The sequence below is a fragment of the Mesoplodon bidens genome, assembly GCF_964165515.1.
Source record: "Mesoplodon bidens genome assembly, chromosome: 6".
Classification (NCBI taxonomy): Eukaryota; Metazoa; Chordata; class Mammalia; order Artiodactyla; family Ziphiidae; genus Mesoplodon; species Mesoplodon bidens.
The window spans coordinates 95,072,635-95,086,987 of record NC_138162.1 but is presented as its reverse complement, the minus strand read 5'-3'; the positions used below and the strand labels follow the sequence as shown (position 1 = coordinate 95,086,987).

General features: G+C 37.1%; 1 protein-coding gene across 4 annotated transcripts in view; it reads left to right on the top strand.

Annotated features, from left to right (window-relative positions):
- Nucleotides 1-14,353, top strand: part of IARS1 (isoleucyl-tRNA synthetase 1) — an 81,332-nt gene that overhangs the window by 12,308 nt on the left and 54,671 nt on the right. For all 4 annotated transcript variants that reach the window (XM_081237995.1, XM_081237993.1, XM_081237992.1 and 1 more), the window contains exons 6-7: nucleotides 972-1,089; nucleotides 5,486-5,633. In XM_081237995.1, coding sequence (XP_081094121.1) covers nucleotides 972-1,089; nucleotides 5,486-5,633 — 266 coding nt within the window. The remainder of the gene's footprint in view (nucleotides 1-971; nucleotides 1,090-5,485; nucleotides 5,634-14,353) is intronic.

The following is a 14,353-nucleotide window of genomic DNA, read 5'->3' as shown; positions in this document are numbered from 1 at the left end:
TTAAAGTAAGGATTCCTACCAAATGAATTCTGGCACCCAATTGGGAAAGGTGAGTAGTCACCACAGGAGAACCTGGGATGACTGTTTTCCAGTGTCTTGCTACATTTAGCTTAGAGCAACATGTTTAAGTGTTTAATAAAAGTTTTTGACTGACTGTAGGAGAGAGATCTGATCCTAATCCCAGTGGTTTATACTTTTTAAATTGCCTCTGTAAAACTGTCCATTACAGTGAAATTTAAGCAGTATACCAGAAAACTATTAAGAAAAACAAAAAGTCTGGGCTTCTCTGGTGGTGCAGTGGTTGAGAATCCACCTGCCAATGCAGGGGACACGGGTTCGATCCCTGGTCCGGGAAGATCCCACATGCCGCGGAGCAACTAAGCCCCTGCGCCACAACTTCTGAGCCTGTGTGCCTAGAGCCCGTGCTCCGCAATAAGAGAAGCCACAGTAATGAGAAGCCTGCACACCGCAATGAAGAGCAGCCCCCGCTTGCTGCAACTAGAGAAAGTCCGTACACAGCAACAAAGACCCAGCACAGCCAAAAATAAATAAATAAATAAAATAAATTTAAAATTAAAAAAAAAAAGTCTGAAATCCCAACCATAGTTAACATATTGGTGAAAATCTACTTTTTTAGCATCTCTAAAAATTTAAATATGTATACTGATACATACAGTTTTACATAATTGGTACCTCATTGTACAGTATGGTGTCAATTGCTTTTCTCAGGCCACATCAAGTCATGAACACCTTTCCATGTCAACAGTTATTTGCACTTTTAATGTCTACATAATATCTCATTATACTGATCTGTTGTAATTTACCAGCTATTCACCGGTTGAGAGACATTGTGTTTCCACTTCTTTGGCTGTGAGAAACTCTACAAACCAGAAACTGGCATAAATGTTTGCATTTGGGAAAATAGAATTATTGGTTATGTAATTGTAAAATTCTGTCTGTTTACTTGCCAGGTGGGTCTTCAAACAGCTCTATGATAAAGGCCTTGTTTATAGAGGAGTGAAAGTCATGCCCTTTTCCACTGCATGCAATACTCCACTTTCCAACTTTGAATCTCACCAGAATTACAGGGTATGTGAGATGTCATTGGCGTTAAGTTATGTCCTCAGAAGTTAAATGGCTGTGGTGATCATGGTAACTTAAGTCCCAGTGTGGAATGTTAGCCTGGGGAGTGATGTGAATTATGTGTTTTAATGTGATAAGTTTTGCTTGTTTTAACCATATTTTTATGCCTCTCTTTGTTTAATAAGTCCAGCTGCTCTATTTTCCTCCAGTCACTGTTTCATAAGGGTTATTGCTTAGGGTGTTTTTGTGCCTCATCTGAGGCTTTGGAATATCATTTATTTGTTAAAAGTATTTGGAGGAAAATCTGATTTGTGATTGGTGGTGTGTTATGATCTTTGATGGATGGAATAACTTTCTGTCATTGGTATAAGAGTTTAGACGTGTCTGTTGTTTACAGAGTGTACTGCTTTACCTTATCCAGGGAGATAGTAAAGACTGTAAGTCTTCAGGAATAAGAACCATCTGTTCTCATGTGTGTATATTCAAGGGGTGTTTTATTTCTGAGTTTATCTAACCCTCTTTGTTTTTAAAGGATGTTGATTTGTTTGGAATTATATCTCATGGCTAAGGTTTGGAAAAGAGAAATGTGCTGTAAATAAACAAACTGTGGTATATTTACCTACATATCATTATTATTAACACTTGCATTTCAAAAGCACTTTTCGTCTTGCAGAATGCTTAGAACATCCCATTGGATCGTTGCATATCCTTGTGAGGTGGGCATGATGATGCCTTCCTGTTGTCCCCTAAATACCCTTATATGGCGGTGCTCATGTTACTATGTTTTTTTAAATAAAATATTTTAAGCACATAAAAATGTAGAGAATAATATACTAACTATTGAGTACCAAAGACTTAAGTTTTGTCAAATCTTAATATATTGCTGTATTTGCTTACTTTTTAAAAACACTTTAACGTGGAGAATTTCAAGCATATACAAAAGTAGACAGAATAATTAATTAACAGAATAATTAACTCCCATGTCCTATCGTGTATCCCCTACAATCTCTATAGTCAATCCTGCCTCATCTACACACTCCACTTACTTCTCCCAGACCCTTTTTCAAAAGCAAATTTTAGACATATCATTTTATCAATAAGTAATTCATTATATATCTTTACTAGATAAGAAATATTTCTTTAACATTACCAGAGTACCATTATCACACCTTAAGAAGTCATCATCAATCATTTTTAATGTTCTTAATATTAAATATTCTGTAGTTGTTTAACTCCTGGATATCATCAGTGTTCACATTTCTACTTGTCTCATAAACAGCATCCTTTTTTGCCCTCGGGTTATTTCTAGTTGGGTTTTTTTGTTTGTTTTTTCTTTTTTGTTTTGTTTTAATCGAGACATAAGGAAGGTTCATACACGGTAATAGTTGTCTTTTAGGTCTGTTTTAATGTGTAGGTCTCCATTTCTCTTTCTATATTTTTCTTTTTCTTTTTTTTTCCTCCTTGCAAATTGTTGTTTGGGAAACAGATATTATCTTGTAGTGTCCCACAATCTGAGTTTTGATGATTACATCTCCATAATCTAACATTTTCTCTGTCCTCTGCATTTTATAGAAATAAGTACTTCTTTTTTTTTTTTTTGCGGTATGCGGGTCTCTCACTCTTATGGCCTCTCCCGTTGAGGAGCACAGGCTCCGGACGCACAGGCTCAGCGGCCATGGCTCACAGGCCCAGCTGCTCCACAGCATGTGGGATCTTCCCTGACGGGGGCACGAACCCGTGTCCCCTGCATCGGCAGGTGGACTCTCAACCACTGCGCCACCAGGGAAGCCCAGTACTTCATTTTTATGTTTGTTTTGTTTATGGTTTTTTGGTGGGGTGGGTTAAATTTTACCTATAATTCAATGCTCTGATCTTAAGTATACCATTTAATGACTTTCACGAGGAGAATTCCCTGGTGGTCCAGTGGCAAGTCCTCCATGCTTTCACTGCTGAGGGCGCAGGTTCAATCCTTGCTTGGGGAAGGAACTAAGATCCCGCAAGCCTCGCAGCGTGGCCAAAAAATTAAAAAACAAAACATGGGTTTCACTAAATGCATCTGTTTTTGTTGATTTCAAATACATCAAATTCACAGATAGCAGTTGATTAGTTTTGTCTGGTTCTGTACTTTGAAGAAATGGAAAGATCCACTATGTATTCTTCTGTTTCTGGCTTTTCTCACTCAGCATTATGTTTGTGATAGTCATCCCTGTTATATGTAGTTTTGGATCTTTTGTTCTAATTTCTGTGTAGGAGAATATACCACAGTTTGTTTATTTACAGCACATTTCTCTTTTCCATTTCCTTCTTCACATCCTGATAGGTAACCACTATGCTGAATTTGGTGTTTCTTTTTCATGCATATTTTTATACTTTTATTATCTGTATAAGTATCCATAAACAGTATTTAGTGTTGTTTGCAAGTTTTTAAATCTCATTCATTGTATTTATTCTGCACCTTGCCTTTTATACTAAACATTGTTTTAAAGTTTCTTCATATTGATACATGTAGTTTTAAGTTTATTTTTAACTGCTGTATAGTGTTTCATATAACAAATAGATTACAATTTATTCATTCTTTTGATAGATATTTGAGGTGTTCAGAGGGCACAGCCTTTTTTTTCTTTTTAAATGGTAATAATTGGTGTTGCTCCAAACGTTTTGTAATATAAATCCTTGTGTACTATGCTGGAATTTTCTTTGGTAACTAAATTTTTACATGTTAGAGCCCCATTATAGCTTGTTAGGTCCTAGGGTTTTCAAAGTGTATACTCTTCTATAAGTAAATAAATACATTCTCTTATTGGGAAAGAGCAAGCTGTACGTCACTAAATTGAGTTACAGAAGAAAGTCCTTCCAACTTTTCCAAAAGGTAAACCAACTTGTGGTATGTAAAAGTATTTATTTTTTATATTGTCTAAATTTTTAGTTTTTAGAAGTCTGGTTGATGTGATTATTTATGAGGCTTATGCTCATTGTGGAAAATTTAGAAGCCATAGAAGATATAAAGAAGAGGGAAAACAATTATAATCCCAGTACCCAAAGGAAATCACTATTAATGTTTTATTTAGATTTACCTTCAGTGGCTTTTTAAATTTTTTATGTTTATTACTATACATACTAAAATTAATAATTTTTATATCTTAGTACCTATTTCCTGGCTTAATAAGACAACATTTTTTTGCTCCTCCATTTACCTGCTCTATCCCATATACTTGCACAAAATGAATATATACGTGAATCCAACACCCAGATAAAGTTAAAGAAGAACCTTGTCAAGCAACCTATCAAAAGCACTCCCTTCTCATGGTCCCTTCAATTTAGCATGTATCCCCCCACTCCTCTATAGCAACCACTGTCCTCACGTCCAACCTCATTGTTTGCTGATTCTGTACTAAATATAAATGGAGTTGTACACTTTGTTCTTTTTTTGCGTCTGGCTTCTCTTGCTCAAGATTATGTTTGTGAAAGTCATCCATGTTGTGTGTAGTTGTAGATCATCATTTTAATTACTGTCTAGTATTTAACTTATCCATTCTAATGTCGATGGACATTTGGGTAATATCCAATTTTTGGCTCTTATCAGTAGTACTACTGTGAGCATTCTGGAGCTTGTCTTTTGGGGAGCATATATACACATTCCCAGGAGTGGGATTATTGAGTCATAAGGTATACTTACATTTAGCCCTAGTGCAAGAGTTGGCAAACTTTGTAAAGGCCAGATAGTAAATATTTTAGACTTTGTTGGCCAGATGATCTGTCAGTCCTGTCAAAACCATTCTTAGGTTTTGGGCTCTATAAAAACACGTAATGGCCAGATTTGACCCATGGACCATGGTTCATTGCCTCCCACTCTAACCCCAAAGGGATTATACTTCCACTAGACAGTTCTTATTACACTGCATCCTTGTCAGCACTTAGCATTTTCTGTCTTTTTTCACTTTGGCCATACTATGAGTGTGTACTAAGGATTGTGTTTGTTTTTAATTGTTGGCATAATTTCAGACTTCCTGAAAAGTTGAAAAGAATTCTCATATACCCTTCCATTCAAATAAAGAATAACACTGTTTTCCAAAATCGTTATTTTATTGACCTAATTCTTTATGGACTTATTATAAAATAGATCATTGTAATAGTGAAACCTCATTTATGTATCCCACTTGCTACACTATAAATGTTTTATTTGTGACTACTAAGGTAATTATTAAAGCATTTTCTTTATGTAAAAAATGTACTTGGAATTTCTCACTTTGTATTTTCTTTTTACAAGTATGGCAGATTTTTTTTAAAGCTCAGTTTATTCTGAAAATAAAGGTTTATTTTATTCTTTAGGATCAGTTCGTTTTTCTTCCATGTCTACAATTATGGAATCTGTAAAAGAATACTTTATCTCATTTTATTTCAGGATGTTCAAGATCCTTCAATATTTGTAACTTTCCCTTTGGAGGAAGATGAAAATATATCTTTGGTTGCCTGGACAACTACTCCCTGGACTCTACCTAGTAACCTTGCCCTGTGTGTTAATCCAGATATGCAGTATGTGAAGATTAAAGGTAAGTGTGAGCCTGGTTACTTATGATCAATATGAATAAAATAATTTTAATGAATTTTGGGAAAGAATGAAGCTTACATTTCTTCCCTTTTTTTTTTTTACTTTTTTTATTGAGGTATAATTGACATACATTATGTTAATTTTAGGTTTACAACAAAATAAACATTCGTGTACATCATGAAATGAACACCATAGTAAGTCTAGTTAACATTCATCACCATACATATTTACAGAATTTTTTTCTTGTGGTGAGACCTTTTAAGATCTACTCTCTCAGTAACTTTCAAATGTGTAATACAGTATTATTAACTATAGTTGCCATGCTATAAATTATATCCCCACGCCTTATTTTATAATTGGAAGTTTGTACCTTTTAACTCCCTTTACCCATTCCACCCCCAACACACACACACACACCCCTGCTTCTAACAACCACCAGTCTGTTCTCTGTATCCATGAGGTTTATTTTTGTTGCTTTGATTTCATTCTTATTCCACATATAAGTGAGATAATATATTACGTGTCTTTCTTTGACTTATTTCACTTAGCCTAATGCCCTCAAGGTCCATCCATGATGTTTTTTGTTTGTTTGTTTGTTTGTTTGTTTGTTTTGCGGTACAGGGGCCTCTCACTTCTGTGGCCTCTCCTGTTGTGGAGCACAGGCTCTGGACGCACAGGCTCAGTGGCCATGGCTCACGGGCCCAGCCGCTCCGCAGCATGTGGGATCTTCCCGGACCGGGGCATGAACCCGTGTCCCCTGCATCGGCAGGCGGACTCTCAACCACTGCGCCACCAGGGAAGCCCCATCCATGATGGTTTTTTTTTTTTTTTTTTTTTTTTTTGGCGGTACGCGGGCCTCTCACTGCTGTGGCCTGTCCCGTTGAGGAGCACAGGCTCCGGACGCGCAGGCTCAGCGGCCATGGCTCACGGGCCCAGCCGCTCCGCGGCATGTGGGATCTTCCCGGACCGGGGCACGAACCCGTGTTCCCTGCATCGGCAGGCGGACTCTCAACCACTGCGCCACCAGGGAAGCCCCATGATGTTTTAAGCAGCAAAATTTCATTCTTTCTGACAGCCAAATAGCATTCCATTGTACATATACATACCATATTTTCTTCATCAATCCATCCATTGATGGACACAGGTTGTTTCTGTAATTTGACTATCGTAATTAATGCTGCGATGAACATGGGGTGCAGATATCTTTTCAAGTTAGTGTATTCATTTTCTTTGCATAAATACCCAGAAGTAAAATTACTGGATCATATGTAGTTGTATTTTTCATTTTTTGAGGAACCTCCCATACTGTTTTCCATGGTGGCTACACCAACTTACATTCCCATCATCAGTGCAGAGATTCTCTCTTCTCCACATCCTTGCCCGCACTTGCTGTCTCTTGTCTTTTTGAAAACAGTCACTCTAACAGGTGTGAGGTGCTACCTTATTGGGGTTTTGATTTGCATTTCCCCGATATAAGTGGTATTGAGCATCTTTTCATGTACCCGATGGATATCTGCTTGTCTTCTTTGGAAAAATGTCTATTCAGATCTTCTGCCCATTTTTGAAATTGGTTTGGTGGGTTTTTTTGTTTGTTTGTTTGTTTTGCTATCAAGTTGTATCAGTTCTTTATATATTTTGGATGTTAGCCCTGTATCAGCTATATGATTTGCAGATATTTTCTCCCATTCAGATGGTTGCCTTTTCATTTTGTTGATTACTTTTGCTGTGCAGAAGCTTTAGTGTGATGTAGTCCCACATTTTTTTGTTTGTTTTTATTTTTGCTTCTGTTTCCTTTGCTTTTGTTGTCAGAGCAAAAAAAAAAAAAAAAAAAATGCCAAGACCAATGTCAGGAAGTTTATCAACTATGTTTTCATCTAGGAATCTTACGGTTTCAGGTCTTATGTTAAAGTCTTTAATCCATTTGCATTAATTTCTGTGTATGGCATAAGAGAGTGGTCCAGTTCTCCCAACACCATTTATTGAAGAGATTCTCCTTTCCCCATTGTATATTCTTGGCTTCTTTGTTGTAAATTAATTGTCTTATGTGTGAGTTTATTTCTGGGCTCTCTGTTCTGTTCCATTGATCTATGTGTCTGTTTTTATGCCAGTACCATACTGTTTTGATCACTAGAGCTTTGTAATATAGTTTGAAATCAAGGAGTGTTGTGCCTCCAGCTTTGTTCTTCTTTCTCAAGATTGCATGGACTATTCAGGGTCTTTTGTGGGTCCACATAAATTTTAAGATTGTTTATTTCTGTGAAAAATGGCCATTGAAATTTTGATAGGAATTGCATTGAATCTATAGATTTCCTTCAGTAGTATGGACGTTTTAACAATATTAATTCTTCGAATCCATGAGCATGGAACACTTTTCCATTTATTTGTGTCTTCCATTTCTTTCATCAATGTTTTAAACTTTTCAGTGTCTAGGTCCTTCATTTCCTCTGCTAAGCTTATTCCTACATATTTTATTCTTTCTGATGCAATTGTAAATGCAATTGTTTTCTTAATTTCTCTTTCTGATAGTTCATTATTGGTGTATAGAAATGCAACAGCTTTCGGTATATTGATTTTGTATGCTGCAACTTTACTGCATTTATTTATTTTTTTAAATAAATTTATTTTTATTTATTTTTGGCTGCGTTGGGTCTTCGTTGCTGTGCGTGGGCTTTCTCTAGTTGTGGCAAGCGGGGGCTACTCTTCGTTGTGGTGCACGGGCTTCTCATTGCAGTGGCTTCTCTTGTTGCAAAGCGTGGGCTCTAGGTGCATGGCCTTCAGTACTTGTGGCACACAGGCACAGTAGTTGTGGCTCGCAGGCTCTAGAGCGCAGGCTCAGTGGTTGTGGCACACGGGCTTAGTTGCTCTGCAGCATGTGGGATCTTCCCAGACCAGGGATCAAACCTGTGTCCCCTGCATTGGCAGGAAGATTATTAACCACTGTGCCACCAGGGAAGTCCCTCCATTTATTTTTTAGTTCTGAGTTTTTGGTGGAGTCTTGAGTTTTCTATATGTACTATCATATTGTCTGCAAATAGTGAGTTTTACTTCTTCCTTTCCAATTTAGATACCTTTTATTTCTTTTTCCTGCCCAATTGTTCCGGCTAGGATTTCTAATACTATGTTGAATAAAAGTGGCACAGTGGTTACCTTGTTCTTACCTTGTTCTTTTTTTTTTTTTTTTAATTTTAATTTAAATTTTCTTTTATTAGTTTCTGCTTTATAACAAAGTAAATCAGTCTTACCTTGTTCTTGATATTAGAGGAAAAGCTTTCAGTCTTTCACCAAAGAGTATGATATTAGCTGTGGGCTTGTCATATATGGCCTTTATTATGTTGAAGTACATTCCCTCTAAAAGAGGCATTTTTAGTAGAAGTTGTTCAAGTAAGTTTATCTAGCTACAAAGAGAGATTATCAGGATAAAGTTGAGGTTTTTTGTTGTTTGGTTGGTTGGTTTTTGGCCACACCACACAGCTTATGGGATCTTAGTTCCCCAACCAGGGATCGAACCCAGGCCCCCGGCAGTGGAAGCATGGAGTCCTAACCACTGGACCGCCAGGGAATTCCCAAGGATGTTGTTATTATCAAGTAACGAAAAAATCTCTTAACTCCCTGGGTTTGTGTGAAGGCAGGGCCTGCATATGTATTGTTCAGGGCTATGCCCTTATAACCCGTTACCTAGAACAAAATAAGTATTCAATAAATATAAACTAAAGGAATGAATGCTTAAAAAGTCTTATCATGATAGATAGGAGGAAATAAATAGACAGTAGATGGGTCACACTAGAAATAGAACACAGTTAATTCATTAAGGAAAACTGAGTTGGATACAATATTAGAGAACATCTAAAATTTTCTCAGAAAGTTGCTTAAGTCATGCTTAAGTATTATTTTAAAAATATTCTTTACTTTGATTTTTAAATAGACATCAGTATTAGTAATCAGGACATAGTTTATACTTATAACTTAATAAACTTACTACAAATTATATAAAAAATAAATGTATTTACTAGAATCAGTAAAGCCGTTGGGTCTGGGAAGTAGCATGAACTCTCTGGTCACATGTCTTATGATTTATTGTTTGGGAATCTGTTCTTAGGTATGCCATAATCACTCATATGTGCTAATAACCCTGGGGAAATTTGCCTTTTAATAAAATTTCTTAGAAACCCAGAAAACCTCTACTAAATAATTTTCTAGTAGTGAATACATAGGTATGGTGTTATGTAGCAGGATATGTTTTGGAAGGAGAAACCTGATAATGAGTTTCAAACAGCACAGCAAAGCCAGTTAGCTTCCAGTGTACTTCTAAAGCTGGAAATAATCCAACTGTTTAGGCCTCCTGGAAGGATAACCATGCCTGTTTCATGTTGGTGAATTCCAAGGCTTGAGGCAAGGGATACAGAAAGGAAGCCGTAAGAAGTGGACAGAGTGAAGGTCAAGAGTATATTTTCAGGAGTTTAGAGGAAAATAATATAAGAAAACATGTGGAACACATCTTAGTTTACTGATTCCTACTCCCCTCTTTTACGTGTTGAAGCAACTAGTTTATCTACTTATTTCCCCTGGCCTAGGAAAAGGACATGTTTTTTACCCAGAATTTCCTTCTTGGTCCAGTGTAAAAGTAAATACTACTTTTTTTTTTTTTTAGATTTTTATTTAATTTTTATTTTATATTAGACTATAGTTGATTTACAATATTGTGTTAGTTTCAGGTGTACAGCAAAGTGATTCAGTTATACATACACATATATCTATTCTTTTTCAGATTCCTTTCCCATATAGGTTATTATGGAGTATTGAGTAGAGTTCCCTGTGCTATACAGTAGGTCCTTGTTGATTATTTTATATATAATAGTACGTATATATGAATCCCAATCTCCTAATTTATCCCTCCCCCCAACCTTCCCCTTTGGTAACCATAAGTTTGTTTTCTAAGTCTGTGCATCTTTTTCTGTTTTGTAAATAAGTTCATTTGTATCGTTTTTTAGATTCCATATATAAGTGATAACCATATGATATTTGTCTTTCTCTAACTTACTTCACTTAGTATGATAATCTGTAGATCCATCCATGTTGCTGCAAATGGCATTGTTTCATTCTTTTTTATGGCCGAATAATATTCCATTGTTTGGTTTTTTTTGATGTAGAGCTGCATGAGCTGTTTTTTATATTTTGGAGATTAATCCCCTGGCGATCTCTTCATTTGCAAATATTTTCTCGCATTCTGTGAGTTGTCTTTTCCTTTTGTTTGTGGTTTCCTTTGCTGTGGAAAAGCTTTTAAGTTTAATTAGGTCCCATTTGTTTGTTTTTGTTTTTATATTCATTACTCTGGGAAGTAGATGCAGGTATTACTGTGATTTATGTCAAAGAGCGTTCTGCCTATGTTTTCCTCTTAAGAGTTTTATAGTATCTGGCCTTACATTTAGGTCTTTAATCCATTTGGGTTTTTTTTTCTGTATGGTGTTAAGGAGTGTTCTAATTTCATTTTTTTACACGTAGCAGTCCAGTTTTCCCAGCACCATTTAGGAAGAGACTGTCTTTTCTCCATTGCATATTCTTGCCTCCTCTGTCATAGATTAATTGACCATAGGTGCGTGGATTTATGTCTCGGCTTTCTATCCTGTTCCATTGATCTATATGACTGTTTTTATGCCAGTAACATATTGTCTTGATTACTGTATCTTTGAAGTATAGTCTGAAGTCAGGGAGCCTGGTTCCTCCAGCTCCATTTTTGTTTCTCAAGATTGCTTTGGCTATTCGAGATCTTTTGTGTTTCCACACAAATTTTAAGATTTTTTTTTCTAGATCTGCAAAAAATGCCACTAGTAATTTGATAGGGATTGCACTCAATCTGTAGATTGCCTTGGGTAGTTTAGTCATTTTGACCATATTGATTCTTCCACTCCCAGAATGTGGTATATCTTTCTATCTGTGTCACCTTTGATGTCTTTCACCAACGTCTTACAGTTTTCTGAGTACAGGTCTTTTGCCTCCTTAGGTAGGTTTATTCCTAGGCATTTCATCCTATTTGATGCAATGGTTAAAAAGAAAAAAATTACATTTCTTTTCTTTTCTTTTTAAAATGTATTTATTTATTTATTTTTGGCTTCATTGGGTCTTCGTTGCTGCGTGCGGGCTTTCTGTAGTCGCGGTGAGCCAGGGCTACTCTTCGTTGCGGTGTGTGGGCTTATCATTGCGGTGGCTTCTCTTGTTGCAGAGCACAGGCTCTAGGCATGCGGGCTTCAGTAGTTGTGGCACACGGGCTCAGTAGTTGTGGCTCGCGGGCTCTAGAGTGCAGGCTCAGTAGTTGTGGTGCACAGACTTAGTTGCTCCGTGGCAGGTGGCATCTTCCTGGACCAGGGCTTGTGTGCCCTGCATTGGCAGTCAAATTCTTAACCACTGCACCACCAGGGAAGTCCTACATTTCTTTTTGGAGTAAAAATAGAAGTTTTTGAAAAAGTATTAGATTTAATCAGAAAAATAATCTCTAAGAGCATTTTCATTTCTGATTGAAAAATTAGCACAAAACATTAAAATTAACACAAAAAAAACGAACATTGTACAGAGATATAAAAAGTAAAAATTTCATATAATTTTCAGATTATAATACTTTTATACATCATGCTCCTATTACAGATGAAGAACCTCAGATTCAAAGGGGGTGGCGTATCATTGCTATTAGGAATCTTCAGTGTGTGTTTTCTCAACACCGCCAAGCAATTAAATCAATTCAAGCACTAGCTATCTGGAGCTTGAGTCAGATATCACAGGTCAAGAGCTTAGTCCTACAAGACTGCCCCCTGCCACTGCAACTCCCCCCCCCCCCCCGCCCTTTCAGATGTCAGTCACAAGTTCTGGTTGTCACCTGGGCTTCTCACCAACCCATGACTTCCTCCTTGGGTCCGAAGAGCAACTCACAGAACTCAGAAGCATTGTATTTACTAGATTACCGGTTTATTATAAAAGGAGATTGTAATGGATACATATGAACAGCCAAATGAAGAAGTGCATAGGGTGAGATCTGGAAGGGTCGCAAGCACAGGAACTTCTCTCCCCAGAACTGGGGTGGGCTACTATCATAGCGGATACGTTCACTAACCTGGAAACTCTCCAAACCCCATCCTTTTGGGTTTTTATGGAGGCTTTATTACCTGGGCACCATTGATTAAATCATTGGCCATTGGTGATTGAACTCCATCTCTGACCCCTCTCTCCTCCCCAGAGGGGGCTGGAGGTGGAGTATGAAAGTTCCAACCCTGTAGCCATGTGCTTGGTTCACCATCCTTAGGTTACCTAGGGGTTTTACAAAAGTCACTCCATTAACGTAACAAAAGACACCTTTGGTTCCCATCACTTAGGAAATTCCAAGGGTTTTAAGAGCTCTGCCAGAACACGGATTAAGACCAAATATATATTTCTTACTATATATCATAGTATCATAGAATTGGTACCAGAACTTGAGAACTTTGTACCTTTCAAATATCCCCTGGTGTCAAGTTAACCATAGTCTCAAAGAGGCCCTTTCCATAGAGATTTATATGAAAAAAGAAGTTTGATACCTTCAGGTTTCTATAGTTTATGGGGAGCAGGGGTAAGTCAGGGAAAGAAAAGAAAAACTCATAGCCAGAAAAAGAATCTGTCTTACAAGACAGTTAACTTGATTCACAATAGCTTGTGCTATCAAGGGAAGAATATTGAGAAAGGAATGGGAAAGTGTTGGGCGTCAGATATTTTTATCATTGTTTAGCTGTGCCTTAGGAGCAGCTAAGACCAAGAGTTGGTTTCTAACGATATCGACTGGGAAGGAGCTGTTTCCACGTAGAGCCTGGCTCTGGTGTCTACTGCTGCTTCTCCCTGCAAGTGCATTTCTGTCTGTTACAAGTTTCCTGTGTTGCCTGTGGGTCATGGCCATTCCGTAGTGAGCCTGACAGCCATAAAGACCATCTGGCTGAGATTTCAGTCAAGTCATTCATCTGCCTGCATACAACTCTTTTACTTCTTGGACCATGTGTTCTGTGTTTTATTCAGAAAATATAGACTCCACTTACAATGAAGTTCCTGTGAGGTCAGAACTGGTGGGTGGCAACATTATTTGTGGTAGTTTTTCAGTGAATTGCAAAGGCCTTCACAATGATCCATAGATGCTTATTTTTCTTACAGCCTTAGTATATTCTTGGGTATGTCATACTTTACATGTGGGCGTTTAAATTAGCCTAAATTTTTGTAAGGCAGTCTGTCAGTACCTATTAAATTTTAAATGTTTATGCATTTGTTTCAGCTTTTCTCTTCCTAGGATAGTATCCTCCAGAAATGTTTCCAATATGGGTACAAAGACATGTATAAGGATATTCATTATCCCAGTGTTCATAGCAGTAGCAATTTGAAAACAGTTTAATTGTCTAGCATTCATTGATATGTTAAAAATAACTTGTACCTCCATAAGATGGAATACTATAGAAGCTATTTAAAAGAATGAGAAAACCTGTATGTGCTAACATATGAGAAAATGTTCACAATGTATTATGTGAAAACAAATTACAAAACTGTATTGAGTTATATCCCATAATTATTAAGTTACATGTTTACATAATATGTATGTTGATATATACATAGAAAAACACCTGGAGGAATAGACACTGAAATGATAGTGTCGAGGCGGGGGGTGGGGTGGGGTGGGGTGGGGAGTATGAGATTATGGGAAACTTTTACTTTGTGATCTCT